Here is a 27,276-nt window from a genome sequence, read left to right as displayed (position 1 = left end):
TTAAAGGCTTGCACCACCATCGCCCGCCTCAGGATCACCATTTTGGATTGAGGTAGAGGTAAGAGCCAAATGGCTGGCTGTTTTGCTTTTCGGATCTTCATGTTGAATCCTGATATCTACCTCTGAGCTTTTATTAATCATGCTTCCTCTGTGTGTTTGCATGTCTACAAGTGTGCTGGTGGCCATGGTGGCCAGAAGGAAAACTGGTGTTACGGTTGCTGGAGGAACAAGCACTCTTACCCACTGAGCCATCTCCACCTCCTACACTGCCTTTACAATAAGAACAGAAACTACTTTTGTTAGAGTTCAGGTGGAAGTTTCACCCCAGCCCCCTCCCCTGGGAGTTGCATCAGTCCAGACTCCACCCCTGAGAAAGCCTGCCAAACAGTGACCCCTCCCCAGAGATGCTCAAGACCACCCTGCAGGGTATTTAACCCCCCCGCCCCCCCCGGGGGTGACAAACACTGGTTTTCAGGTTCTCCTTTCCCACCCCCTCTCCGGGGGGGGGTAGGGGGGGCTGGAAGGCCATTGGGAGTGTTTGTATCCATTAAACCTGAGCTTTTTCTAATGCGGTTTGGTTTATCTGATCTGGATTATTGCATTGGCGGAGAAGCTTATCCGCGTGCAGAAACTTTTCAGTTAGGTTCAAATCTATCATGGCAACTGGTTGTCAAGGAACTTGAAGGGGCACCCAGGGTGGTTCCTGAGGTGGCACCTGACAGGACTGATAGTAAGATCACCAAGAGGCAAGAAGCCTGGTATCATCATTGTAATGTTTCTGAGGTCCAGAAAATGTGTGGCAGGGGACTGAGGCCCTATGTCAGGGCTTAGCCAGCCAGGCCTTAAGCCCAGTTCATTGCTCTCTCGATATGAAAAGAGCACACTGCTCACAGCAGAGGTTAACTGTGCTGGGACTCTCCTTAGCTGGTGAGAGGCTCTGAGGAGACTCTGGAGTGAGGGCTTCTCCTCCCTGTAGTTCCCACCGTCTCATCCTGCCTCCATCAGACAGCAGCTGACACTCACAGGGGAGCATTCCCTGCTCGGCTGTCACCCGCCTACCGATCTGCCCAATGTATTTTCCTGCTCACTTTCTTTAGAATTTGAATGTGATTCTTTTTTTTTTTTAATATGAACTATATTTTATTAGACTCTTGGGTTACTTGGTTTTCATATTGTGGGGGAATAATCTAAACCAATAGACTTTTCACAAACTCGGACTGACCATGCAAGAATCATACAAATCATCTTTCAGGGAGCCTCCAGCCTTCAATCCACACCTGTTCTGAGGATTTAGGTTTGTGAGACAGTCATTATTGCCTTCTCCTCGTGTATCAGTAACTCTAGTCACAATGGACATGACTGGTCCCTGGGATTGCCATTACAATGGCATGGGGAAGTAGTTCTCTGTCTATTAGAGAAGAGACAGGAAATTATACCATTAGAGAAGTCTCTGCTATGCTTTCTCATACTCACACTTCTGACTCTAACGAAGATCTTTAATTTTCAGATGTGCGAGTCAGATGTGCGTTCCAGATGTGCGATCCAGCCGGACGGTGGTGGCATACGCCGTTAATCCCAGCACTCAGGAGGCAGAGGCAGGCGGATCTCTGTGAGTTCGAGACCAGCCTGGTCTACAGAGCTAGTTCCAGGACAGGCTTCAAAGCCACAGAGAAAGCCTTTCTCGAAAAACCAAAAACCAAAAAAAAAAAAAAAAAAATCCAGATGTGCAATCCAGATGTTCATTCCAGATGTGCAATCCAGATGTTCATTCCAGATGTGCAATCCAGATGTTAATTCCAGATGTGCAATCCAGATGTTCGTTCCAGATGTGCAATCCAGATGTTCATTCCAGCTGTTCGGTCGATCCAAATGTTCATTCCAGATGTGCGATCCAGATGTTCATTCCAGATGTGCGGTCCAGATGTTCGTTCCAATTTATTTGGTTAAATTATTATTAATTTGGGTTAAATTATTACACAGAGGAGCTTTTTCCTTTTGAAAATCTCTTAACTTGAAAATGTTGCTAGCCTCAAAAGGAAAAGGCTCCTCTGTGTAATAATTTAACCCAAATTAATAATAATTTAACCATATAAATTGGAAGGTTCAGAGATTTGGACTCCAGATTTGAGGAGTCATTATTCAGCCTACATCAGTAGAGATGAATGTGTCCTGTGGCAATTACAGCATACCATTTTCCTGTTAAGGATATTTAACTCTCTCCACAACAAACGTATTAGTACCCAGAACCCGTATTCCAGTCATATTCACCTGAGGGTTGTCCCAAACTACAGCAGAATCTCCCAAGTACTGAAGCAACTGAACTGGGCTAACACACAGACTCAAACCTGTACACCTACATGTACAGGTGGGGATTCCTGGAAACACAGTGGGCCTTCTTGTGATTAAAATGAAGTAAATTTAAAGATATATATATATATAATTTGTATTGTTATTACTGTTATAAGAATGTGTGTGTGCATGTATTCATTCACGCCGTGGAGGTCAGAGCACAATCTTGTGGAGTCAGTTTTCTTCTTCGACCCTGACATACATTTCAGAGAGTGAATTCCAGTCCTCAGGCTTTTACAACAGATGTTTTTACTCACAGTCAGTCTCTGGTCCTACAATAGCTTCTTTCTAAAACCACCAATCAGAGTCAAGGAAACTGGGAGGAAGTCTATTTAAGGTGGCAATTTGACTGACTTCCCTTGTAGAATTGCTGAGAGCATGAAATAAGAACTTACGTAATTATCAACACAAATGCTCAACAAATTGTGCTCCCGGTCATCAGTATGGAATAAAGCCCGTCCTGCACGCAGTCCCATCTTATAATAGACTAGAAATGCCATCTCTTCTTCAATTTCTTTCTACGTAGGAGCAGAGAAGTTCCTCCTTTAGGGACAGCGATGTCTTAGGCAAGGCACTGCAGAAAAAGCTGAAAGAGCAATGTGTCTACAATTCTGAGATGCATGTCCAACAGGAAAGGGGAAATTAAGATAGGACTTCCTAAGTGAGCGAGGGATGACAAGGAAGGCCAAGGGATCTCCCTCAGCCCCAGGAGGCTGACAGTGCTAGAAGCTCAGAAGAAGAGACAGGAACAGTGAAGTTTCAAGGGAGCCAAGGGACTTATTCTTGGCACACATATACTGAATGATGACAGAAAGCAAGGGCGAGACAAGTATGGCTGAAACTCAATGCAGTTCCTACTCTGCGCAAACAGGACCTCACAGCTCCAGGTCAGGGTGCTGCTCCCTGGGTGTGGCCAGTGTCTTAGTTAGGGTTCCTATTGCTGCGACCAGACACCATGATCAAAACGCAAGCTGGGGAGGAAAGGGTTTATTTGACTTACACTTCTGTTGTGGAATATCAGATTAAGATGTGTTACATTTGTTCATGCTGAGGAATATTTGTTTAATGATGCAAAGATGTGTTGCATTCTTTTATGTTGCATTTGTTTAACTCCGTAAAGTTGTGTTGCTTTTCCTAATTATTGTTCTAATAAAGAACGGAAAGGCCAATAGCAAGGCAGGAGAGAGAAACTGGTGGGGCTGGCGGGCAGGGAGAATAAAGGAGGAGGAGGAGAAATCTAGGGAAGACAGAGTAAAGGAGAAGGAGAAGAGGATGCCAGCGACCAGCCGCGCAGCCACACAGCCAGCCATGGAGTAAGAAGGAAAGAAAGATATATAGAATAAAGAAAGGCAAAAAGCCCAGAGGCAAAATGTAGTTAAAGAGAAACAGGATAATTTAAGTTAGAAAAACTGGCTAGAAACAAACCAAGCTAAGGCCAGGAATTCATAAGTAAGTCTCTGTGTGTTTATTTGGGAGCTGGGTGGTGGAACCCAAAAGAGTTTTAAAAAAAAAAAAAAAAAACCCAACTACACACTTGAGCATTGCTGTTCATCACTGAAGGAAGTCAGGACAGGAACTCAAACAGGGCAGGATCCTGGAGGCAGGAGCTGATGCAGAGGCTGTGGAGGGGAGCTGCTTAGTGACTTGCCCACCTTCTTCTAGAACCCAGGACTCCAGAGATGGCACCATCCAGCATGGCCTAGGCCCTCCCCGTGATCACTAAATGAGAAAATGCCTTACAGCTGGAGCTCATGGAGGCTTTTCCTCAGCTGAGGCTCCTTCCTCTCTGCTGACTCTAGCTTGTGTCAAGTTGACACAGCAAACCAGCCAGCACAGCCAGCCTCCAGCCATGGCCTGGCACGCCTCCTAAACCGGGAGGGAATGCAGCCACTCTCAGCTAAGAGGCTGATTCTGATTTTCAACCCGACTGGATTAAGAACACCTAGTGTGTTCAAGTATAAATTTTCCGAAGATTATTTGAAGAGAGAACAAGAACAGTTCATGAAAATGGTTTAATTCTAAGCATTTTCTTTCCTTTTTTTTTTTTTTTTTTTCCGAGACAGGGTTTCTCTGTGGTTTTGGAGCCTGTCCTGGAACTAGCTCTTGTAGACCAGGCTGGCCTCGAACTCACAGAGATCCGCCTACCTCTGCCTCCCAAGTGCTGGGATTAAAGGCGTGCACCACCATCACCCGGCTTGAACATTACTTCTTAATTTAAATTTTCTGGCTTTCTTCTCTGCAAACTTACCGACTAGGCTATGAAATCTTAGGTTTTTAGATTATTTGTTTCAAATATTCACAACTGAAAATGATGCCAGTTGTTCCTGGCAAAGGCAAGATTTTAAATAAAAAAAGAAAAAAACAAGAAAAAAATTGACGAAAAGAGCAACATGAACAAAAGCAATGAGATGGGCAGGGGGCATCATGAAGCAGGATGGCAAGCCAGCAAGATGACAGCAGGAGAAATCTTACAGGGCAATCCAAAACTGTGAGCCACACAGTGGCAAAATGTAGGAAGGACAAGGCACAAACAGACGAGAAAGGGAGCATCCAGATGTGGAGGAGTCCTCAGACAGCAGCTGCCTAAGGTAATCAGTAACTAATGAAACCAAGAGGCATAAAAGATAAACGTAAGAAACAATGGTTGAGCAGACACCGTGACCCAATGCTCCAGACGCTGGGGCAGAAGGACCACAAGTTCAAAGTGAACCTGGGCAACATAGTGAGACCCTGTCAGAAGGAAGAAGGGAAGAGGGAAGAAGGAAGCGGGAAGAAGAGGGGAGAGGAAGAGGAGGGGAAGGGAAGGGAAAGGGAAGGGAACGGAGAGAAGGGAAGAAAAGGAAGTGGGAAGGGAAGGGAAGTAAAGGGAAGGGAAGAGAAGAGAAGGCAGGGGAAGGAAAGGGAACAGGAAGGCTGAATTGGAGGTGTGCGGTGATTCATGATAAACCTGAAGTCTCTAAAATAATAGAACCAAAATTCACTAAGGAATAGGAGGTGAAAAGTAGAGGAGGCAAGTACAGAAATGTTCTAAGGAGAGGAAGATGCATAAAAATACTAGAAACCTATAGACAGAAAGAGGGAACTAGGTCCTTCATTTACAGCTAAAGAAATTAGGGGCCACAAATCACAATCCAAGAGAACCTAGACAACAATGAGAACCCTAAGAGAGACATACATGGATCTAATCTACATGGGTAGTAGAAAAAGACAATCTCCTGAGTAAATTGGGAGCATGGGGACCTTGGGAGAGGGTTGAGGGGGAGGGGAGAGGCAGGGAGGGGAGCAGAGAAAAATGTTGAGCTCAATAAAAATCAATAAACAATGTAATAGGAAGAGAAAGAAAGAAAGAAAGAAAGAAAGAAAGAAAGAAAGAAAGAAAGAAAGAAAGAAAGAAAGAAGGGAGGGAGGGAGGGAGGGAGGGAGGGAGGGAGGGAGGGAGGGAGGGAGGGAGGGAGGGAGGGAGGAAGGAAGGAAGGGAAGGAAATTAGGGGCCATGGAGACTAATATATTTCCCCTTATGACCTGCCTAGAAACATGACTCAGGCAAAAAACCTGTTCAGATTAAATGGTAATTCAGGAAGGATAAAAGATCAAAAGAAAACTTTCTGTTTCCAAAAAAGGACCTTAATTTTTTTCCTTTAAAACTCAGCTTCCTTCCTCTAGAAATCCAAGGCTCTTGGTCTTGAAATTATTTTCAACGTCTCTGATAGAGAACAAGGCAGATGGTGAATTGCTTGCCAGAGACATGCAGGTGTTGTTGGGCAAGGCAAGGAGGATTGTATTTGCCACATTGCTTTTGAATTCTTTAAGGAATTGTATACTCCTGGAGCCTAGGAGGCAGGAAGGGTTACTCACCTTAAATTCAAAGGCATCACTATAATAACTTTGATAATACTCCACCCTGCTCCCTCCCAAAGACAACAAACATCAAGATAACCATCCACCTACGGAAGTGGCCACGGCAGCGTAAAGACATTCATTAGGGGGAAATGTCTCCCACTTACGGGTAATTCTCAATGAGCTAGCAAACACCATTTTGCTAGGAGAGGCAGAGTTTCCCCTAGAGACATCCGAACGTTGCATATATAAAGCAGTCCTCACCCAGTAGGACATTCACCCTTGGAGCAACACTCCAGTGTAAGCACGATGTCCGTTCGCTTCTCCTCTGCATCCAGACGGCTGGGCTCCGTGAGGCTTTCCGGCACTGGAGCAGCCTTGGGAGCTGGAAATGCGTGCGGAGTGCCAGGCATCGGAAGTGGTTTCTCTTGCGCCTTTGGAGGCAGTTCCTCGGCAGGAGGGCTCGGTGTGGGCAGTGCATCTTGTGGGGCCTTTACGACGAACGAACATGGCCTCCTGTCGGGCAATGAGAAGGTGACCATGCAGAACCTCAACGACCGCCTGGCCTCCTACCTGGAGAATGTACAAGCACTAGAGGAGGCCAACGCCGACCTGGAGCAGAAGATCAAGGACTGGTATGAAAAATTTGGACCTGGTTCATGCCGTGGTCTCGATCATGACTACAGTAGATACTTCCCCATCATTGATGACCTCAGATCCCAGGTAAGAAGTTCAGTGACATGGGACATATAGACAAGGAAAAATAGATGAGGTCACAGCAGGACATGGAACACAGTTTCTAGAACTTCATTGTTAATATTCCAAATAATTTCTGGGCTGGGGAGAGGGCTCAGCAGTTAAGAACACTGGCTGCTGCTCTTCCGGAAGACCCGGGGTTAATTCCCAGCATCTACATGGTGGCTCACAACCTAACTCTAGTTCCAGGGGATCTGAAACCTTCTCCCAGTCTCTGGGGGCACCAGGCATACACATGGTGCACAAACATACACACAGTCAAGACACCAATACACATAAAACAAGTGAATTTAAAAAAAACAACAATAACAATTTATATTATAATTACAATCTTTGATCATGACCCACCCATCTGAAATCAGGCGTGCAAGCATGTTTTTAGTAAAATAAAAATATTTAAAAAAAACTGCCCAGTGTCTCCAACTATATATTTATAAATGTAAGAGGAAATTTTTTAAAGATGAAGGAGAAATTAAAATATAAAGTAAAACCAACCATATCTCGAGTTCCCATTTTCACAACATCTCATCATCAGTGCGAGGTGCGAGAAGCATTCCTATGATTTCCACATGCTACTGGAGTGCAAGGAAATGTGCATGTTTTATTATGTCCTCACTCTCCCCCACCTCTCCATTCATCAGATCATCTCCGCAACCGCAAACAACGCCAACATCATCCTGCAAAACGACAACGCAAGACTGACGGCTGATGACTTCAGAATGAAGTGAGTTGAGCCAAATGAAAACAGACCAAAAGTTATTCTGGGACTTCCCTCTTTTCCTGGTGTCGTTGGGAGTCTTCTCTGCTCTGTTGTTTGTCCCTTTGTCCATTTTAAAGCATTAATTAACTCACCCAATTAACTTAGAGAATTCAGAGCTAACACAAACGATTGTCAAGATCAGAAGGGAAGAGAACTTCATAGAAGTGTGTCTATTCATCGTAGATAGTCTCGCTGAAGCTTGCTGTGCTAGGTTAAGTTTTAGGATGACCTGGAAAGTGGGGTGACTCAAATCTGATGGGAGAGAATGAACCCTTCCAACACATCTCTAAGGTACGAAAGTGAACTGGCGCTTCACCAGAGTGTGGATGCGGACATCAATGGCTTGCGAAGAGTCCTGGATGAGCTGACCCTGTGCAGAACTGACCTCGAGGTCCAGCTGGAAACACTCACAGAGGAGCTGGCGTACCTCAAGAAGAACCACGAGGAGGTAGGCTCTCAACCTTCCCTGTCTTCATAGCCTGCCTCCTTCCCGAAATATCTTCATATCAAGATGGTTTTAATTTCCCCCATGCCTTTGGAATGTTTCTATTACTCCTTCTCAAATGAAACAAACCAGATCTCAGGCAAGAGGATGACTGAGAGTCCAAGGGCATTCTGGGCTCCAGAGTGAGACTGTCTCAAACGAGAAAAAGCAACAAACCTCAGAAAAAGCTTTGAGCCCTGTGGATCCTGATGTGGCTGAAAACCGTTCCAGGAAATGCAGGCTCTGCAGTGCGCAGCGGGAGGCAATGTGAACGTGGAGATGAACGCGGCCCCGGGTGTGGATCTCACCGTCCTGCTGAACAACATGCGAGCGGAGTACGAGGCCCTGGCTGAGCAAAACCGCAGGGACGCGGAGGCCTGGTTCCAGGAAAAGGTAAAGGCAGGCTCGCGGGCACACACCCGGCACCAGGTGCGGATGCCGCTGTCCCCACCCTGACACCAGCTCCTGCCTTCGCAGAGCGCCACCCTGCAGCAGCAGATTTCAGACGATGCTGGAGCCACCACCTCGGCCCGGAACGAACTTACTGAGATGAAACGGACCCTCCAAACCCTGGAGATAGAGCTGCAGTCCCTCTTGGCCATGGTAAGTATGAAGGACAAGGCAGCTTTGCTTTGAAAGTTGAAAAAAAAAAAACCTCCTAAGAATTTTCATCCTTGTAGTGTTACTCACTTGGGATTTTAGCCACTGATTACTTGTTGACATATGCTTGAAAGTCATGCCTAGATGTCAGTAAGCCCTGGAAACCTGCAAATACAATTATTTTGACGTGCTCCGGAAGAAATTCATTTTACCTGTATCAAAAAATCTCTGCAGAGCAGAAATATCTTCCCTGGTTTCCCCACCCAGCCTTCCTGTTGGTCAGTTAATTAAGAGCACTTAAATTCCTTTTAAGTGGCATGACTAAAGCAAAGTAGAGCTGTGAAGGTTGAGTCTAAAGCGAAACACGCCTAATGACAGTAATAATCACCCTCTTCATTAAGGGTTTGCCCAGTCGCTCACCCACAGGTTAGCCCGCAATGCGCCCTGAGGCATAGGCAGGCTGTCTTCACAGCTCGCGTCCGTATCTCCAGAAGAAGAATCAGATTCAAAGAGGGGCGGTGACTCCCAGAGTTGCACAAATGGAGACAAAGAATGAATATTGAGCAAATGGAATCTTTTGGATGGAAATGACTGTTTGTGTATATGTGCAGTGTGTGTGCGTATGTATAGTGCCCATGTGGGTGTGAGTGTGTGCTCATGTGTAAGAAGGCCAGAGGTCAACCTCAGGTGCCATTCCTCCCGAGCTCTCCACCATGTTTTTGGAGACAGGGTCTCTCACCTGTCTCAGCCTGGGGCTCACAGGTTCAGCCAGGCTGGCTGATCATCAAGTCATAGACATCCTGTCTCCATTTCCGCAGCCCTGGGACTACAGGCACACAGCCGTACCTGACTTTTTGTGTAGGTGTTGGGGACAGCTCCCAGGTTTACATGCTCGCAGGGCAAGCACATCCCCGACAGCCGTCTCCATGACCCTGGGGAGAAGTGATTGCCTTGTGGAAGGATGGCTCTCTTCTAAGAGGTTTCTTCTGAGTCGGGACAGTGATGTCGTCTAATACCGTCTTTCCAAACCACAGAAACACTCGCTGGAGTGCTCCCTGACCGAGACCGAGGGCAACTACTGCACACAGCTGGCTCAGATCCAGGCTCAGATCAGCGCCCTGGAGGAGCAGCTGCACCAGGTCAGGACCGAGACCGAGGGCCAGAAGCTGGAATACGAGCAGCTTCTGAACGTCAAGGCCCACCTGGAGAAGGAGATCGAGACCTACTGCCGCCTCATCGACGGAGACGAGGGGTAGGCACTGTGCCTCTAAGGCCTCTCTTTAAGGTTCCTAAAAGTCACTTGAAGCTGCGGCAGGTCTCTGCAGTCCAGATCATGGGGGAATGGATGCACAGTCCCTGGCTTATTTCAGCAGCCAATAAACTCCTGTTAATCTCTACTTCTCAGTTGCTTTAGCACAACACAGAGATGTAAATAATGGAAAACTCTATTTTTTTTTTTTTTTTTTTTTTTTTTTTACAGCTCTTGTGTTAAGTCAAAAGGCCCAGGAGGACCCGGAAATCAGATAAAGGGTAAATTAAAAGCTCTACAAAACCTTCAGTGGTTTCTTCTCTCCTCTCTTTGCTTCTTTCCCTCCTTCTCCTCCTCCTCCATCCCTGGACCCTCTCTTCCTCTTGTGTGCATGTGTGCAGGTGCACCTGTAGGTGGAGAACAGAGGACAAACTCAAGCAGTGTTCCTCATCCAAGGCCCACCTTTTTGCTTGAGACAGGGTCTCTTATGGACCTAAAGCTTGCCAAGTAGGTGAGGCTGACCAGTCAGTGGCACCCAAGGATCCTCCTGTCTCCACCTCCCCAGACCTAGGATTACAAGTGACTTGTTTTATGTGGGTTCTGGGGATGGAGCTCAGGTCCTCATCATTACAAAGCAAGCACTTCACAGGTTGAGCCAGCTCTGAAGTCTTCCTTTCTCTTATTTTCTGTCTTTTTTGTTATATATGTTTCTTTTGTTTTGTTTTGTTTTTTGAGGCAGAGTTGTGTGTGTGTGTGTGTGTGTGTGTGTGTGTGTGTGTGTGTGTAGCACTGGCTATTCTGGAAATTTCTATGTACACTAAGCTGGCCTCGAACTCAGAGATCCACCTGCCTTGGCTTCCTGAGTGCTGGGACCACCAGCACACAGCATAATCTATATTTTTCAAATGCTGAATTATTTCCCATCTGTGAATTAAAATTTTCATGGTTTGTCTGTGTCATTTCAGAGCCATCTAAAACCGCCATCGTTAAAACTGTTGTTGAAGAATTAGATCCCCGTGGCAAGGTTCTCTCCTCCAGAATTCATACCCTGGAAGAAAAATCTACCAAAGTCAACAAGAATGAGCAAAGAAAGGATGCCTTCTTGAACTCCACTGCTTAAAATGAAGAGCCCTACTTTAAAATACCAAATCTAAACGGTTGTCCAAAATAGGGCCCTCTTATGTTTCTGCTTCTCTCCCAGTGAGTGAAGACAAACTTTCTAGACTAGTGGCATTTCTTTGGCTTTCTCTCTGGTGGTGTTTCAATAAATGTCTTCCTGTTGCAAGCTATCCTGCCTGGTTCTGGTTCATCACTGCATCTGAAGTACACCCTCCCATGGAAGCTAAGCTCCGCTTTTAATTCCTCCGTTTAATCCATGGCTTTTTGCAAGTTAGGAACTGGTTGAATATGTAATGGTTGTAGTCTTTTCGTGTGTCTACAAAATTTTAATCTCTCAACCTTCCACACATACTGGGTGTATATATGTTGAGTGCTAGGCAGTGAAAATAAAACAGCTACTAAAAAATTAAAAATAAAAACCAGTTCCTGGAGTTGGAGAGATGACCCAGGTTCAGTTCCCGGCACCCACATGGAGACTCATATGCCCTGTAACTCATTTCAGGGGATCCAACACCCCCTTCTGGGCCTCCTTGGGCACTGTACAAATACAGTAAACACATAAATAGGATGGTAAAACACTCATACATATAAAATAATGATCTTGAGTATATATAGTAGACTCAATGAAGTGAAAATAGAAAATTGAAGAGTCAAAAACATCCTAAGGAAAGATGATACATGTAGATTTTTTTAAAGAGAAGAGAGAGAGATTGCATAAGGGGGAGGGTAAAGATTGCAAGAGCCAGAAGAAGTGGAAGAGGGCTGAAAACCAGTGTTTTCTGGACATGACCAGGCTATAATACTCATGGCAGTTTTGACTCTGTGCACAAGACCCACACAATACCAAGCCAATCAAATTTCCAGCATCAGTGCCGAAGGAATTCATGAAGTCTCACTCCCAGCTAAGGAAATAATTGATGGCTACTGATGGGTGATAGGGGAGTGAGAGTCCAATGTGGTGGAAAAGTAGGTGGAAAGAACATAAGATCTGAAGGGTGGGGAAGAGTGCTGTGGAATAATCTTTGCACACTGTGAATACATGTTGCTCTCATTGGCTTAATAAAGAGCTAAATGGTCAATAACTAGGCAGGAAGAGGTTAGCCAGGACGTGCAGGACAGGGAGAGAGCTCTGGAATGAAGAAAGGTGGAGTCACTAGGAGAAGCAAGATGAATGTGCCATACTGAGGAAAGGTACTGAGCCATGTGATAGAACATAGATAAAAATGTGGGTTGATATGTAAGAGCTGGTTAGTAGTAAGTCTAAGCTATTGGCCAAGCATTTATAAGAATAAGTCTCTGTGTGGTTATTTGGGAACTGGCTGGTGGGCCAGAAAATTCCACCTACAGAGGAGTGCTGTGGAATGCTGCCATCTGGACTTGAAATGGCTACTGTGTTTGTGAACTCACAGCTGTGAGTTATGGAGGTAGATGTGGCTACCTTCACAAGATCAAGTAGACTATATCCTGGTAGAGATGGAGTAGAAGATTCTTCAGGGGGGCTGGAGAGATGGCTCAGTGGTTAAGAGCATTGCCTGCTCTTCCAAAGGTCATGAGTTCAATTCCTGGCAACCACATGATGGCTCACAACCATCTGTAACGAGGTCTGCTGCCCTCTTCTGGTCTGCAAACACACACAGACAGAATATTGTATACAAAATAAATAAATAAATATTTTTTAAAAAAAAAAAGATTCTTCAGGGACCACCCTTATCAAGGAGCTACTGGTAGTGGATAGCTGCTGGGAAGAAGAAAATAATTCTTTATTGAAAATATGACCACTAGTGGGTTTCCATGGGTGGCCCCACACCCATGCACATATGGGCAGCACTAACTGGACTTAATGGGTTATAAAAGAAAAAACTATGAAGTTGAAAGGGGCATATATTGGAGACATATCAGTTACATTTCTGTCACTGTGATATAATACCATGACTAAAGCAACTTACAGAAGAAAGAATTTCTTTTGGCTTAAAGGGTCAGAGTCCATGATGTCAGGGCAAAGCTAGTGGGCAGGCATGGTGGCTAGAACAGACTGTTGACAGCTTACATCTTGAACCACAAGCATAAAGCAGAGACAGTGAACTGAATATGGTAAGTTCTAAGCTCTCTAATTCTGGCCCCAGAGACATACCTCCTCCAGCAAGGTTATACCTTTTAAACCTCCCCAAACCACTGCCATCAACTGGAGATCAAGAGTTCAAATGCCCCAGACTGCAGGAAACCTTTCTCACTCAATTAATTGGAAGGGGAATATAGGATCATATTTCATTATCTTCCTGTATGAAATGCTTAAGAATAAAGAAAAATTAAAGTTCATTAATTAATTGAAAATAGGAACTGACATGTAGTTTAGTCTGGAGAGTGCTAACCAAACACACACAAAGTGCTCGTTTCTATCCCAGGACCACATAAACCCTGGGTGTGGTGGCACACCCCTGTATCTGCCCTCTGGGAGGTGCATGTAGGAGGACCAGAAGTTCAAGGTCATTCTTAGCTACAGACAGAAGGCAGCATGGGCTACATGAGACCTAGCCTCAAAAATACAACTAAGACAACATACCCAGGTAAGCCTAAGACAGACACGCTCCCTTCATTTTCTGAAAAACTAACTTTTACATCCTCTACTCTTATATCAAAACCGGGGTGGAGAGGATCTCTTGCATATAGTTCTATAGTCAGAAATACTTAGCCACTGTGGAAGACAGTCCATCGGGCTCTTTCTTACAAAGCTAAACACTTCGTAACACTCTCTGACCAGTCAATCTAGCAATTGCTGGAAACCAATGGATCCTTACTCCTCTATCTACAGGAGGTGACAACATCACCACACAAAAACCTGCACAGGAGGGGCTGGAGAGATGGCTCTGTATGTTAAGAGCACTTGCTCATCTTGCAGAGGACCAAATAAATGATGACAGATCCATACGACAGGGCATTAGCCAGAGCTAGCATGCCATGAAGAGATAGAGAGAAAACTTTGATGTGTATTACAAAGTGAAAGAAGCCAATCTAGAAAGACTACATCATGTAGGAGGCCAACTCTCTGACATCCTGGGAAACACAGAAAACATTACTGTGGAAACAGTAACGTTGATCAGTGGTCGCCAAGGACTAAGAGGGGAGGATAAATGGGGAGTCAAGGGATTCATAGAACAAGGAAAGTAGTCTATATGCTACTATGAAGGCAGGCATGGGTCAACACAATTGTCCAGCCAACAGGGTTCACCAAGAATGAACTCTAACATGAACCATGGACTCTGGTGAGTGTGGCGTGTCAGTCAGTGAACTGTAGAACACAGGCACTGCTCCAGAGAGGGCTGCTCACGTGGACCAGTGGGAGCTGATAAGCAAGCAGGGAGGCGATGCATGATAGGGGGGAGTCTGTGGGAAACCTTTGCACCTTCCTCTGAATTTTGTCGTGAGTTAAAAACAACTCTCAGGGCTGGAGAGCTGGCTCAGGGGTTAAGAGCACTGACTGCTCTTCTGGAGGTACTGATTTCAATTCCCAGCAAGCACATGGTAGCTCACAATCCTCTATAATGGGATCTAATGCCCTGATGACCTCTTCTGGCGCACAGGGATTCATGCCGATGGAGCATTCATACCAAAAACGAACAACCAAAAAAAAAATCATTAAAAAAAAAAAAACAACTCTCAAAAATTCTTTTTTAGCCTGTTTTCGATGACTCAATAGTTAACTCAGATTTCCTTCAGTGTTTTGGGTGTCTGATCATCAAACCATCCGAACTAAGGGAATAAACTCTTTCTACTGGAACCAGGCTGAAAGGATAGGAGGATATAGTCTAGAAACCAATTGGTCCCCACAACCACCCTATAAGGCTGATGCCGTGGTCATCATCGTTTTACGAGTAAGGAAACTGAGTCAGAGAGCAGCGGAGTAATTTTCTCAGAATCACACAACTAATAACTGGAGGCGCTGGAGTTCAGACAGACTGACTCATGGTCTGTGCTTAGCCACAACCTAATGCCCTGTTGCTGAGAACCAGGAACTCTGTGGCCCCACCCTCCCACTAGTGAAAAGGGGTGCTAGCTCTAGTCATGATCTCTTCTGCAAAGAAGCCATTCGGCGAGGCACAAACACACCACATCCTGATTCTCAGAAGAAACACAAGGACTCTAGTGACAAAATAAACCTCGTCCATATCCAAGAAAGTGTTTTCCCGGCAAGCGAGGTGGGCAGTGGGAAGGTTTGAATTGGATCCCAGGATCTACATACATGCCGGGAGGAGAAAACTGACACCTGGAAGTTATCCTGTGATCTTCACATGCATACTGCAGGCACTCTCTCTCTCTCTCTCTCTCTCTCTCTATATATATATATATATATATATATATATATATATATATATACATATATACATACTTACATACATAAAAAGTTTTTTGAATAAAATGCTTTTCTAAAATACCCAAGAGATATATAAAATACCCATCTTTACAGTTTTTACATTGTTTTTATTTATTGTGTGTGTGTATGTGAGCATGTAGACATAGCATGCCCATGGGAAAGTCAGAGGACAGTTTGCTTCTGTGAGTCCTCTCCTTCCACTACATGGGTCCTGGAATCGAACTCAAGTCCTCAGACAGCAATGAAAAAGCTTCAGGCTGAAGTGAGACGTTAAAACATCATAAAAGTTACAGTTCAGTTCAGTTCACTTTCTTTGGATGCCAACCACATACAAAGAACGTGACACTTGAGTACCTAGTAGGTTCTTGAGAAATGAAGAAAGATACCACTGTGCACTGCTTTCTGACTATGAGTCTATAACCTGAAGAAGCAAAGACATTGATAGAAACCGACCTGGGGAATTAGCTCAAGTCATCTTCTACTTCCAGAAAACACTAAAGTACATTTATACTCTTAAAGTTTTAGTTCAGAGAGCTAAGGAGATGGTTCATCAGTTTAGAGCACTGGCTCTAAAGGACCTGGGTTCAATTCCTAGCACCCACAGGGTGGATCACAACCATCTGTATCTCCACTTCCAGGAGACCCAACACCCTCTTCTGACCTCCACCAGAACCAGGCAAGCAAGTGGTACACAGACATACATGCAGACAAAACATTCATATACACACACACACACAAAAAAAAAATAAACATAAAAAAACTTTAGCTTACAGGAAATCTGTGAAGAGATGTAGAGACATCCTATGTGTAAACACCGGCTGTGTTTCCGGAAGTTAAGCATCGTATGGCCTGCTTTGACGGAGAAGTCTGTGATCTGTGTGGACATGTTATTTCCAGAGCCAGCTCATCTCCAAAATGGTTCTAATAATATATGCTTAATGTATTCTATCAGAGATAAGTTAATGAGTATTTGTAAGCTACCTGGAGATAAATAGATTGGGTTAATAATACTTTGCAGTCTCATTAACGCTCTTATCTAAGAAAAAAAAAATCCAGTCTTACAAACTATTACTCTGCCAACACACTGTTTGGTTCTTTCATGCGTGAGAAACACTGGCAAAAATGTAAAAATTTGGCCAAGCCACAGCAAAATCACTAATAATTCTCTGGATATAGTTTAGAAATCTTATAGAACACTGGTATGGTCTGAATTACAGTTTTGTGTTAATGATTTTTAAACATCTGTGCTTTCCAAATGCAGACATCATAGTCCACTGAATAGCTCTTGTACTGTAGTGACAAACATCTGCTGTTCCTCAGAATTCAGTATCTACAACACTGAAAAATCTCACTGGGGAAAGAATTCATGTTTTCAGAACGAAACCTGTTAGCAGTCGGCCAATCGGTTTGTACCCATCGTAAGTGACAGCAACCTGGCCCTGTCTGATGTGTTCACCTTATTATAATAATACAAATAATTAACATTTATAAAGTGTCTGTGCCCTCCAGACTGTCTTCTAGCCATTCATTATTGGAGCTGCTCATTGGAGACTTTGACTGGCAGTGTCGGATGTGATTCTATTCATCTGTTCCTAGAGAAGCGAAGCAGGAAGAGACAGGCTCCATGGAAAAGAAGAACGCATCTGTTCCCCATGACAACCAGTCGCCTGGGTACCACATTGTGGATGTCCTAGGGAGTGATGGAAACAGTCCCCTCTTCCATGTATTTCATTCCCCACTGATCAACATGAAACTCATGTCTCAGAGTCACAATGTTTCATGTACATAGATGAAAACTAGAGAACCATGATGGGGTGGGGTGGTGCATGCCTGAAATCTCAACATTTGGGGAGCCAGAGGCATCAGAGGATAAGACAAGTTCAAGGACAGTTTGTTCTATATGGTGAGCTCCAGGCCAACCCAGGCTATATAGTGAGAATCTATCTCAAAATGTAATTTTTAAGGATAAAAAGCAAACAATTTGGAGTCTCGGTAGCCAGTGAATTGATGTTCTGCTCCTAGACCAAATAAACTCTCGCCAGGCTCAGCGACACGTGTCCACAATACCAGCACTCAGATGGCTGAGAGAGGAAAACTGGAGTTCGAAAGCCTTGGCTACATGAGACCCATTCCAAAAGTTACTATAGAGCTTGTTACTCATTTTCACCTTATTACAAACAAGCACAAGGGGCTGGAAAGACAGCTCAGTAAATAAAGTGTTTGTCGTGCAAGTATGACGACATGAGTTCGATCCCAAGGAACCGTGCAAAAAAACAGGGTCTTGGATTTTCACTCACCGTCCCAACACTGGGGAGGCAGAGACATGCAGATCCTGGGGCTTCCTGGCCAGCAAGCCTAGCCTACATCACAAGTTACAAACCAATGAGACCCCCCCATCTCAAAAAGCAAGCAAGGTAAATGGCAGAACAGCAGCTGAGGTTGTCCTATGGCCACCCCACCTGTGTGCACACACATGCACACACACATGCATCAGCACACGCAGACACCCGTAAATATGCATATACGTGCATGTGCAAAAATAGATCAAGTCAAGAATTCTTATTGGCAAGAGATCGCTAAATATGGAGAGCTTCCGTCTCAGTAGGAAGGAGAATGCCCAGTCAAGTCAACTGAGATACTTTAGTGTATTTTACCGCACAGGGAGCAAATATTTCTTTGTTCTTGGTGGGAAGCAGGGTCTCTGCTCTTTTCCAGGGGTCAAAAAGATGTAAACTCTCATCTTGGTAACACAAATGATGGCTTCCTCGCCGTGATCTACGGGGCTATGATTTAGTCTTACTAAGACTGCGAGGCTATGAATTAGGATCACCGTCCCTGGCACCTTTTTCATATATAAAAAATATCCTTGGGGCTCTTTGCCACCTACTGGACACTATTAAAAATCACCCAATTATGAAAAATAGCAATTAGGATACAACTAATGTTTTATTACAGATCAGCATAGCTAAGATTGAATCCTATAAAAGCCAGTGGGGTTGTCATCCCGTGGAAGATAGACTTTGCACCTCTCTCGGGAAGAAGGTCGCTGGGTTGTCCTGTCGCCATGTCTTTTCGATTTTCTGGGGGTTCCAGGGTCTGTTCTCGAGCTGGGTCTGTCAGGCTGTCCAGGGGAGGGGCAGGCTTTGTGACTGGGAATGTGTGTGTTGGGCCTGGAGCAGAGAGCAGTTTTTCTTGCACCCTTGGGGGCATCTCTTCTGGAGGAAGCTTTGGCAATGGCAATGAGGTGTCAGGAAGGGCGAACAGCGCTGGTTTCCCTAACAACGAGTCTGGGCTTCTCTCTGGGAATGAGAAGGTGACCATGCAGAACCTCAACGACCGCCTGGCATTGTACCTGAACCACGTGAGTGCCCTGGAGGAGTCCAACACTGATCTGGAGAAGAAGATTGAGGACTGGTATGAGAAATTTGGGCCTGGCAGTGGTCGTCGACTCGACTATGACTACAGCAAGTATTTCTCAGTCATTGAGGATCTGAAAAGACAGGTAAGGATGGCGGATTCCTATACTGTAGCTATAGACATGGGGCAGACACAACTAGAATCAAAGGAAACCTAAAAAGTATTTAGCAGTGGGGTGTGGAGGCACAGATCACTAATCATAGCTACTGAAGAGGCTGCGACAGAGGATCACAAGGCTGAGGCTGGCCTGGGAACTTAGAGACCCTATCTCAATTTAAAAGAAAAAGCTAGAAATATAGTAGATACAATAGTGGAGCTTTTGCCCAGCGTGCCTGTGACTCTCATCATAACCAAGCTTAATTCTTTCATTCATTTCAAATGTACTTACCAATTGTATGGGGTGTGGAATTTGCCCCCTCTTTGTTCCCGGAGTTTAGTATAGTATTTAATAATTTTTCAAAAATGTAGAATCAAATAGTCAAAGAGAAATAGCTTCAACGTCAATATAATTGAACCAGGCCTGGAGTAAAGGTCCTGAAATCCCAGCCACCTTAGAGGACGAAGCAGAAGGATCACAAGTATGAAGCTAGCCTTGGTAATTTAATGAGATCCTATCTTGAAATCAAAACTAAAACGAGAGCTGGGGACACATCCAGTATCCCAGTTCAGTGGCAGAGTGTTTGCCTAGTATGTAGAGCCACAAGGATGCTGCATTAATTTTTTTGTTTTTGATATTTAATTCATACTTTTCAATGAGTAACAATGAAGTTATTATCTGAATTTTATCCATGATTTTTGTTGGTGGTGTTGTCTAATACACTAGGTACGAGCTCTACCACTGAGTTACACCCCAAATTAAGTTTCTTTGAGTAGCCAAAGAAAGACACCAATATAAATATCTGAGACAGATTCACACTGATGTTGGAATGTCCTTTGATCTGTCCCATTCAGATTGCTTCTATGACCTCCTGTAATGCCAACCTTATTCTTCAAAATGACAATGCCAGGCTCACAGCTGATGACTTCAAGATGAAGTAGGTGAAAGTGGAGATTGTTATTAATAGTGGCTAAAGGACTACAGTCGCACTAGAGAGTGTATCTTTTGCTTTGAAAGCCTGTTTTTTAATGTGTTTTATTTTATGTATATGGGTGCTTTGCATGTATGTCTGTGCATGACTTGTGTACCTGGTACCTTTGGAGGCCAGAAGGGAGCATCGGATCCACTGAAATCAGAGTTACAGACAGCTGTTAGCCGGCATATGGGTGCTGGGAACCAGATGTGGGTCCTCTGAAAAAGCAGTCAGCAGTCAGAGCTCTTAACCACTGAGCCATCTCTCTAACCTCCCCAAAAAAAAAAAAAATGATTTTAATGAAGCCATTCTAGATCAACAAAGAAATAGAATTTAATACATCCTTATAAAGAGATCTATCATAAATTTTTTTTAAATCTGACACTAGTTTATTCTGATATGTTATTGGATGACCAAGATCAACTGTAAAGAAGTAACACCTCTAAAATAATGTATTTTTACGGGCTGGGATGTGGGTAAAGGGTTTGCCACAAAATCGTGAGGGTCTACCTAAGTTCACACCCCCAGTAGCCACATAAAAAGAAGGGAATAGCAACACACATGTGTAACTCCAGTGCTGGTGCGGTTGAGACAGGAGGGGCTTGAGGGCCAGTCAGTCTGGCAAACTGGTGAGCTCCAGGTTCACTGAGAGATCCTGTCTCACAAGAAGGTGGCAAGTTATTGAAAAAGACACCGATATTGACCTCTGACCTCCACATGCACAAGCATGTGCAAACACATTCACACAAAAATAATTGTACTTATAAACTAATAGGTATCTCAAACTATCTTAATAGTTTGACATGGCACAAAGCCTCGGAAATACATACAGAATCAGAACACCTACCCCCTCAGCATACCAAGTGTCTTTACACGTTATACCCACTGGTCATCACAATCCTAAAACACCTTCACACCCTTCAAGGTATGAAAATGAGCTTGCTCTACACCAGAGTGTTGAGGCCGACACCAACGGTCTTCGCAGAGTGTTGGACGAGCTGACGCTTTCTACGACCGACTTAGAAATCCAATATGAGGCTCTGAGCGAGGAGCTGACGTGCCTCCAAAAGAACCACGAGGAGGTAAGGAAGCCTGCAGAACACCCTCACACACCGTTTCCTTCTCCACGCCCACTATCCGTTCCATACCAGGGTGTGGCTGTCAATCAAAATCCTCCCCTGGGTATTAATGATTACCTCTTTCCAGGAAATGGGAGTCCTGCAAAACGCATCAGGGGGGACCATCAATGTGGAGATGAACGCGGCCCCCGGCGTGGATCTAACCGCCATGTTGAACAACATGAGGGCTGAATACGAAGATCTGGCTGAGCAGAACCGCAAAGATGCGGAGGCCTGCTTTAAAGAGAAGGTATAATCCGCGGCCGGGACACGGAAGGGGCTCTTTGGGTGAACAGTCGAGCGGGTTACTAACCCTTGTGTCCATTCCTCTTCAGAGCGCAACGCTGCAGCGACAGATTTCAGATGATGCAGGAGCAGCCACGGCGGCCAGGAATGAGCTGATGGAGCTGAAACGCAACCTGCAGACTCTGGAAATAGAACTCCAGTCCATCTCAGCGATAGTACGTAGGAACGGAACGGGAGCTGACCATCTCCCGGCTTTCTACTGCCTCAGCAAAACACCCCAAGCAGGGTATTTTGTTTTAAAAAAAAGGGGGGGGGTAGGTTTGTTTACTTACGATTTTGGAAGCTGCAAATCCAGGTAGCATGACCCCAACTGTGACAAGGCCCTCCCTGGCTACATCACATCATGGTGAGTGGCATCATTACAAAAGTTTGAGCATAAGACACGAAGCTAGAACTGTTTTTAAAATAACTCTCGCTGGAGAACTAGTGTCTGACTAGAACCAAATCAACTTACAACAAGAGCAGAGCCCTTAGTGACTTCTTAACACCACCACCACCACCTCCGCTAGCCTCACCTCTTAAAGGTCCCCACATAGCTTAATTTCACCATACTGGGACCAAGTCTCGGATACATAAATTCTTGAGGGGACATACTCAAACCACACCCAAAACCTAACATTGTATGTGCATAGGTAAGTAAATACATGTGTACAGTGGATATTTTTAATATTTTATTTTATGTCTATTAGTTTTGTCTGCATGTATGGATGCATATTGTGTATGTGCCTGGTGCCTGTGGGCTCAGAAGAGGATGTCAGATCCCCTGGAGCTGGAGTTACAGATGGTTGAGAGCCACCATGAAGGTGCTGGGAACCCAGGTCCTCCACAAGAGCAACAAGTTTTCTTAACTGCGGAGCCATTTCTCCAGTCCCTATAAGACGAATGTTTAAAACATTAAATGTAATGTATATAAATGACTAGAATATGCTATATTAAGTAATATGAATCCCATAATTAAGTGACTACAATATATTAAGTGACAGGAATTGCATCCAGAAGCATTACTTCTGACACACCAATCCCAAATGTCAACATTCTTTTCTCCACAAATCCCGCCAGTTTTGACTTTCGGTTGAAAACACGTACACCTCGTACACATGCGGACATGTCACCCTCTCCAGCACATCACTCTGCTGTTCTTTCAGAAACAGTCCTACGAGAGTTCCTTGGCCGAGACCGAAGGGAATTACTACGCTCAACTCCAGCAAATCCAGGAGCAGATCAGGGGGCGGGAGGAGCAGCTGCAGCAGATCCGAACAGAGACAGAGGGGCAGAAGCTGGAGCATGAGCAGCTGCTGGGCATCAAAACGTGTTTAGAGAAGGAGATTGGCATGTACTGCAACTTACTAGATGCAGAGGAACGGTGAGTGCTGACGTGCAAAGCAGCCAAGTGCAAAGTAGGCTTTTTCATGCAATTATTATACAAGTTACATATTGTCTAAGTATATTATATGTTTAATACAAAAGTATAGCATATATTGCACATTTAGTTATGTTCTGCTTATTTTATGATATACAGCATATTGCATCCCATAACTTCTTAAAATCGTGTGTATGAGCCGGGCGGTGGTGGCACACGCCTTTAATCCCAGCACTCGGGGGGGGGGCAGAGGCAGGCGGATCTCTAGGAGTTCGAGGCCAGCCTGGTCTACAAGAGCTAGTTCCAGGACAGGAACCAAAAAGCTACAGAGAAACCCTGTCTCAAAAATCAAAAAAAAAAAAAAAATCGTGTGTATGTGTGTGTGTGTACAATATTGCATTCAATGAAACAAAACAGACAGAAATTTGAAATCAGAACTTACAGGGTTCTTTGGCTTGAGTGTTGTGCTTGTTGTTGATGGTAACTTTTAGAGACAGAGTCTCATTACGTAGTCCAGACCCTGAACTCTGTGATCTTCCTGCCTCAGCCTCCTGAGTACTAAGATTACAGGCATGGGCCACACACATAGCCTAGAAATCAACAATCTAAGTATGGAAGCCATTTGCATGCATAAGTACATGAAGAACAATTACATATAAAATCCTTGGTCATCCCAGTACTCTGGTCCAAGGAAAAATTGGCCTTTTTTATGCTTATGTTTAAATACATTTTAATAACTCAGTCTGTTGTGTTACTTCACTAGTGACCACACACACACACTCTCTGCCCTAGTTCAGAATGATTAAGAAGATTTCACTGCATTGGTGGTATTGTGGTGAGCACATTACCTCCTGAGATGGCATAGAGAGACATCAGAGTTTGTTAGCCAAGACCCCAAAAGCCCCAGAATCTCATCCTGGGTGAATCTGGATACATGGCTAAACCCCTTTGACGCACAGTTACCTCTCTGGTAAAGCTGGAAATACAGCAAAACCGCTGTTCTCAGCGGCAGCACCTCACTGTGGAGCTAAAATGCCTTCAGAGAGGCTGACTCTCAAAACCTACTTGGTCGTCAGTGGCTGCCATTAAACGGTTACCCATTTCACCCTGGATAAGCTGCCTTCTTTGCAGTCTCTGGGGTCCGGGTGAGGGGGCCTTTTCAGACTATTCTTTGTCTGTTTTTGTTGTTGTTGTTGATGTTGGCTTTTGTGTTTAATATATCTCAACCTCAGTTTCCCCTTCCTCTCCACTGCTCCCAGCACCCCGGTACCTTCCATCTCCCAAAAATCGACTCCTCCTGCTCTTCTCCTCCTCCTCGTTTCCCTTCAAAAAAGAGCAGGCCTCTCAGAGATGTTCACCAAACACAGCATAACAACATATAATAAGACGAGGCGCAAGCCCTCACATCAGGGCTGGGCAAGGCAACCCAGTAGGCATTGGAAGCATAGCAGTGACAGGTCCTTCTTCAGTGTTCGGAAACCGTTCAGTCTTCACTTAACTTAGAGTACCTTTTCGGCAATGTTAAAAACATAACTTTTTTGCCGGGCAGTGGTAGCGCACATCTTTAATCCCAGCCCTTGGGAGGCAGAGGCAAACAGATATCTAAGTTTGAGGCCAGCCTGGTCTACAAAGTGAGTCACAGGACAGGTAGGGCTACACAAAGAAACCCTGTCTTGAAAAATAATAAAAAATAAAAAATAAATTAAAAAAAAAAAACTTTTTACATGAAATTGTCGTCTTTCTAACATTAAATACTACTCTGTTTTTTAGGTGTCTATTTTCTTTTTTTTTTTTCTTTTTTTCCTTTTTTTTTGTTTGTTTTGGTTTGGTTTTTGGTTTTTCAAGACAAGGTTTCTCTGTGTAACAGATCCCTGGCTTTCCTAGTTCTAGCTCTGTAGACCAGGCTGGCCTCAAACTCACAGAACTCCTCCCGCCTCTACCTACCAAATACTGGAGTTAAAGGCATGCACTACCATGCCTGACTAGATCTCTGTTTTCTACAGTACCTGGTCCAGTTCCTTCAACAAGCAGGCACTGAACTTTTGAGTGCTGCCCATGTTCTTGGATGGAAAAGAGGATGTCTGGCCATAAGCAGCCATTTAATTTCTTTTCACGATGCTGAAATCGTAAACAGCTTATTAATGTCCCTTTAAAATAGAACAATTTAAAACTTACTGAAACTAGAACTCCAAAATTATTGTTTCTGGGGCTGGAGAGATGACTCAGCAGTTAAAAGCGAGTTTAATTCCCAGCACTCATGTCAAACAGCTCACAATCTCCTGTAACTCCAGATCCAGTGGATCTAATGCCCTCTTCTGGCCTCCACAGGCACCTGCATATATGCGGATAACACACACATGCACATATATAACGGGAGCCAAGCACAGCTTCTTGGTAGCCACATAGTTTCAAATAGACTCTGTTTGCTGGTGGCGAGCGAGCAATAAATTACTTTTAATTTAAAAAAAAAAGTTATTTCCAATTCACAATCATTTATGAGCTTCTAATTGGAAGAAAAAGACAATAATCTACTCTTCTCTTCACAGAAGAAGTGAGTCCACATGTTACAAAGCAAAGGACGGCAAGCCTGCGAATGAAGTCAATGGTATGGATAGGATTTCAGTTTAATTCTGTCTGGGTATACGTGTGAGTGTGTGTGTGTGTGTGTGTGTGTGTGTGTGTGTGTACGCGCATGTGTGTGCCTGCTCTCCACCTTGCCCTTTGAGACAGTGTCTCTCGATCATCTGGAACTTGTCAGTTTGGTCAGGATGGCCGGCCAGTGAGTGCCCCGTCTCTGCCTCCCCCATGCTGGGATGACAAGCCTGCACAGCACCCTGGCTTTTGTACCCGCCTGCTAGGGATTGGACTCACTGAGCCATCCCCCAAGCCCTGGGTGATTCTTCATAAACCTCTCAGTGTTATCAAATGAGCTCCTTCTTTGTTAACTAAATTTGCTTTTCAGTTTAGATCTAGTGAATTATCCAGTGACGTTTTTGTGGCTCTATCTATCTATCTATCTATCTATCCATCTATCTATCTATTTATTTATTTATTATTTGTCTATTTATTTTTCCTAAAGTTTTGCTTTGTAGCTCAAACTAGCCTGGAATGCATAGTTTTTTGTTTGTTTTGTTTTTTATTTTGCCCTTTGCCTATCATTCTAGGATTACAGATCTGTACCACCATACCCACCTGACAATCCTTAATGTTTATATCTTATATCCCTGTAGAATAGATACGATGAAATTATAAAATCGCTATCATAAAGAATAAGCCCTCCAATATCTTTAGTGCCTAGAATGCATTATTTTTCAATTTTACTACGTAATAAAAGAGCTTCTTTTAAGTTGCTAAGCTAAGACAAGCTGGTATTTAAAGAAGGCAATCGCCAGGCCTGGCCAAACAGACCTACAGTCCCAAGTAGCTGGGAGGTTGCAGTAGGAGGTGTGTAAATTCTGCCCTCATCTGGGTCACTGAGTGAGGCGGAAGCCGGTTTGAGCGATTCAATGGAACGCTGTCTCAAAATAAAGCGTGAAATGAGGGCTGGGTATACAGGTGAGAAATGGAGCCCTGACCTTTATGCTTTGAGTCCCTGAGTTCAACCTCTAGTTCTAAAAGGGAAAGGGGGAGGAAGGGAGGAGAGGGAGGGAGGAAGGAAAGGAGAGAAGGAGAGAGGGAGGGAAGGAAGGAGGGAGGAAGGGAGGGAGGGGAGGGCAGTGATTGTTCCAGACCCAATGTTTTAATAGATTGTTTTAATGCACACTTCCTTTGTGCTTTCAAGTACCCATTGCAGAGAGAGAAAGAGAAAGACAGAGGAGAGACAGACAGACAGACGGAGAAGGAGAGAAAGCAAGAGAGAGAAGAGAGTTCAAGCAATCAATATGGATCTTGTTAAATGCTGACTTTAAACATAGCGTTGTATCTCAGTTGTCTTCAAACTTACAAAAACCAGTTTTTAAAAACAGACCTGCCGTGACTAAGTGCCTTTCCCCTATTAAGATTAGCACTGACCTTTCCTTGATTTCATTGTAGACTCAACAGAAGAGACATTTGTCAGAACGGTGGCTGAGGAGCTAGATCAACTCGGCAGCCTCCTTTCCCTGAGAGTGCACTCGGTAGAAGAAAAATCTTCTAAAATCAGCAACATTACCATGGAGCAACGGGTACCTTCCAAAGCCCTGTAGTGACTGAAAGATCATTCTTAAAACAAAAGGCTGTCTCTGCAAAATTCCAGTGGTCAAGTAATATAAGAAAATGATTTGTTCCTGTTCTTAAAACTCCTCAAAGGACTAGACTCGGGTTTCCTTTCCCCACTTGTCACACTGTCATAGGTAATACAGACGGAGGTGCCGGGACCCTTCTTGGACAGAGAAAAGAAATCTGTGGAAAGCCATTATGAAGCCAATATGAAGCAGAGTTGGGGATTTACTAAAAGACATTTTTAACTTGGATCTGAAACTTGGGTCCATAGAGAGGGCAGGA

General features: G+C 44.3%; 2 protein-coding genes across 2 annotated transcripts; both read left to right on the top strand.

The window, feature by feature from the left end:
* The first annotated feature begins 6,495 nt into the window (after positions 1-6,495).
* LOC130877058 (keratin, type I cytoskeletal 27) lies at positions 6,496-11,155 on the top strand. The gene is made up of 8 exons (XM_057773966.1): positions 6,496-6,909; positions 7,584-7,666; positions 7,994-8,150; positions 8,418-8,579; positions 8,664-8,789; positions 9,821-10,038; positions 10,267-10,316; positions 11,001-11,155. Exons 1-8 carry the CDS (start codon positions 6,496-6,498, stop codon positions 11,153-11,155), a joined length of 1,365 nt encoding a protein of 454 aa, XP_057629949.1.
* Positions 11,156-18,587: 7,432 nt separating this feature from the next.
* LOC130877057 (keratin, type I cytoskeletal 26) lies at positions 18,588-26,978 on the top strand. The gene is made up of 8 exons (XM_057773965.1): positions 18,588-19,025; positions 19,892-19,974; positions 20,936-21,092; positions 21,217-21,378; positions 21,464-21,589; positions 22,580-22,797; positions 25,341-25,399; positions 26,827-26,978. The coding sequence occupies exons 1-8, from the start codon at positions 18,588-18,590 to the stop codon at positions 26,976-26,978; spliced, it is 1,395 nt and encodes a 464-aa protein (XP_057629948.1).
* The last annotated feature ends 298 nt before the right edge of the window (positions 26,979-27,276 follow it).

Source organism: Chionomys nivalis, chromosome 7 (assembly GCF_950005125.1).
Source record: "Chionomys nivalis chromosome 7, mChiNiv1.1, whole genome shotgun sequence".
Classification (NCBI taxonomy): Eukaryota; Metazoa; Chordata; class Mammalia; order Rodentia; family Cricetidae; genus Chionomys; species Chionomys nivalis.
Note: the sequence above shows the minus strand (reverse complement) of the source record. Positions and strands in the feature narration are given on the sequence as shown.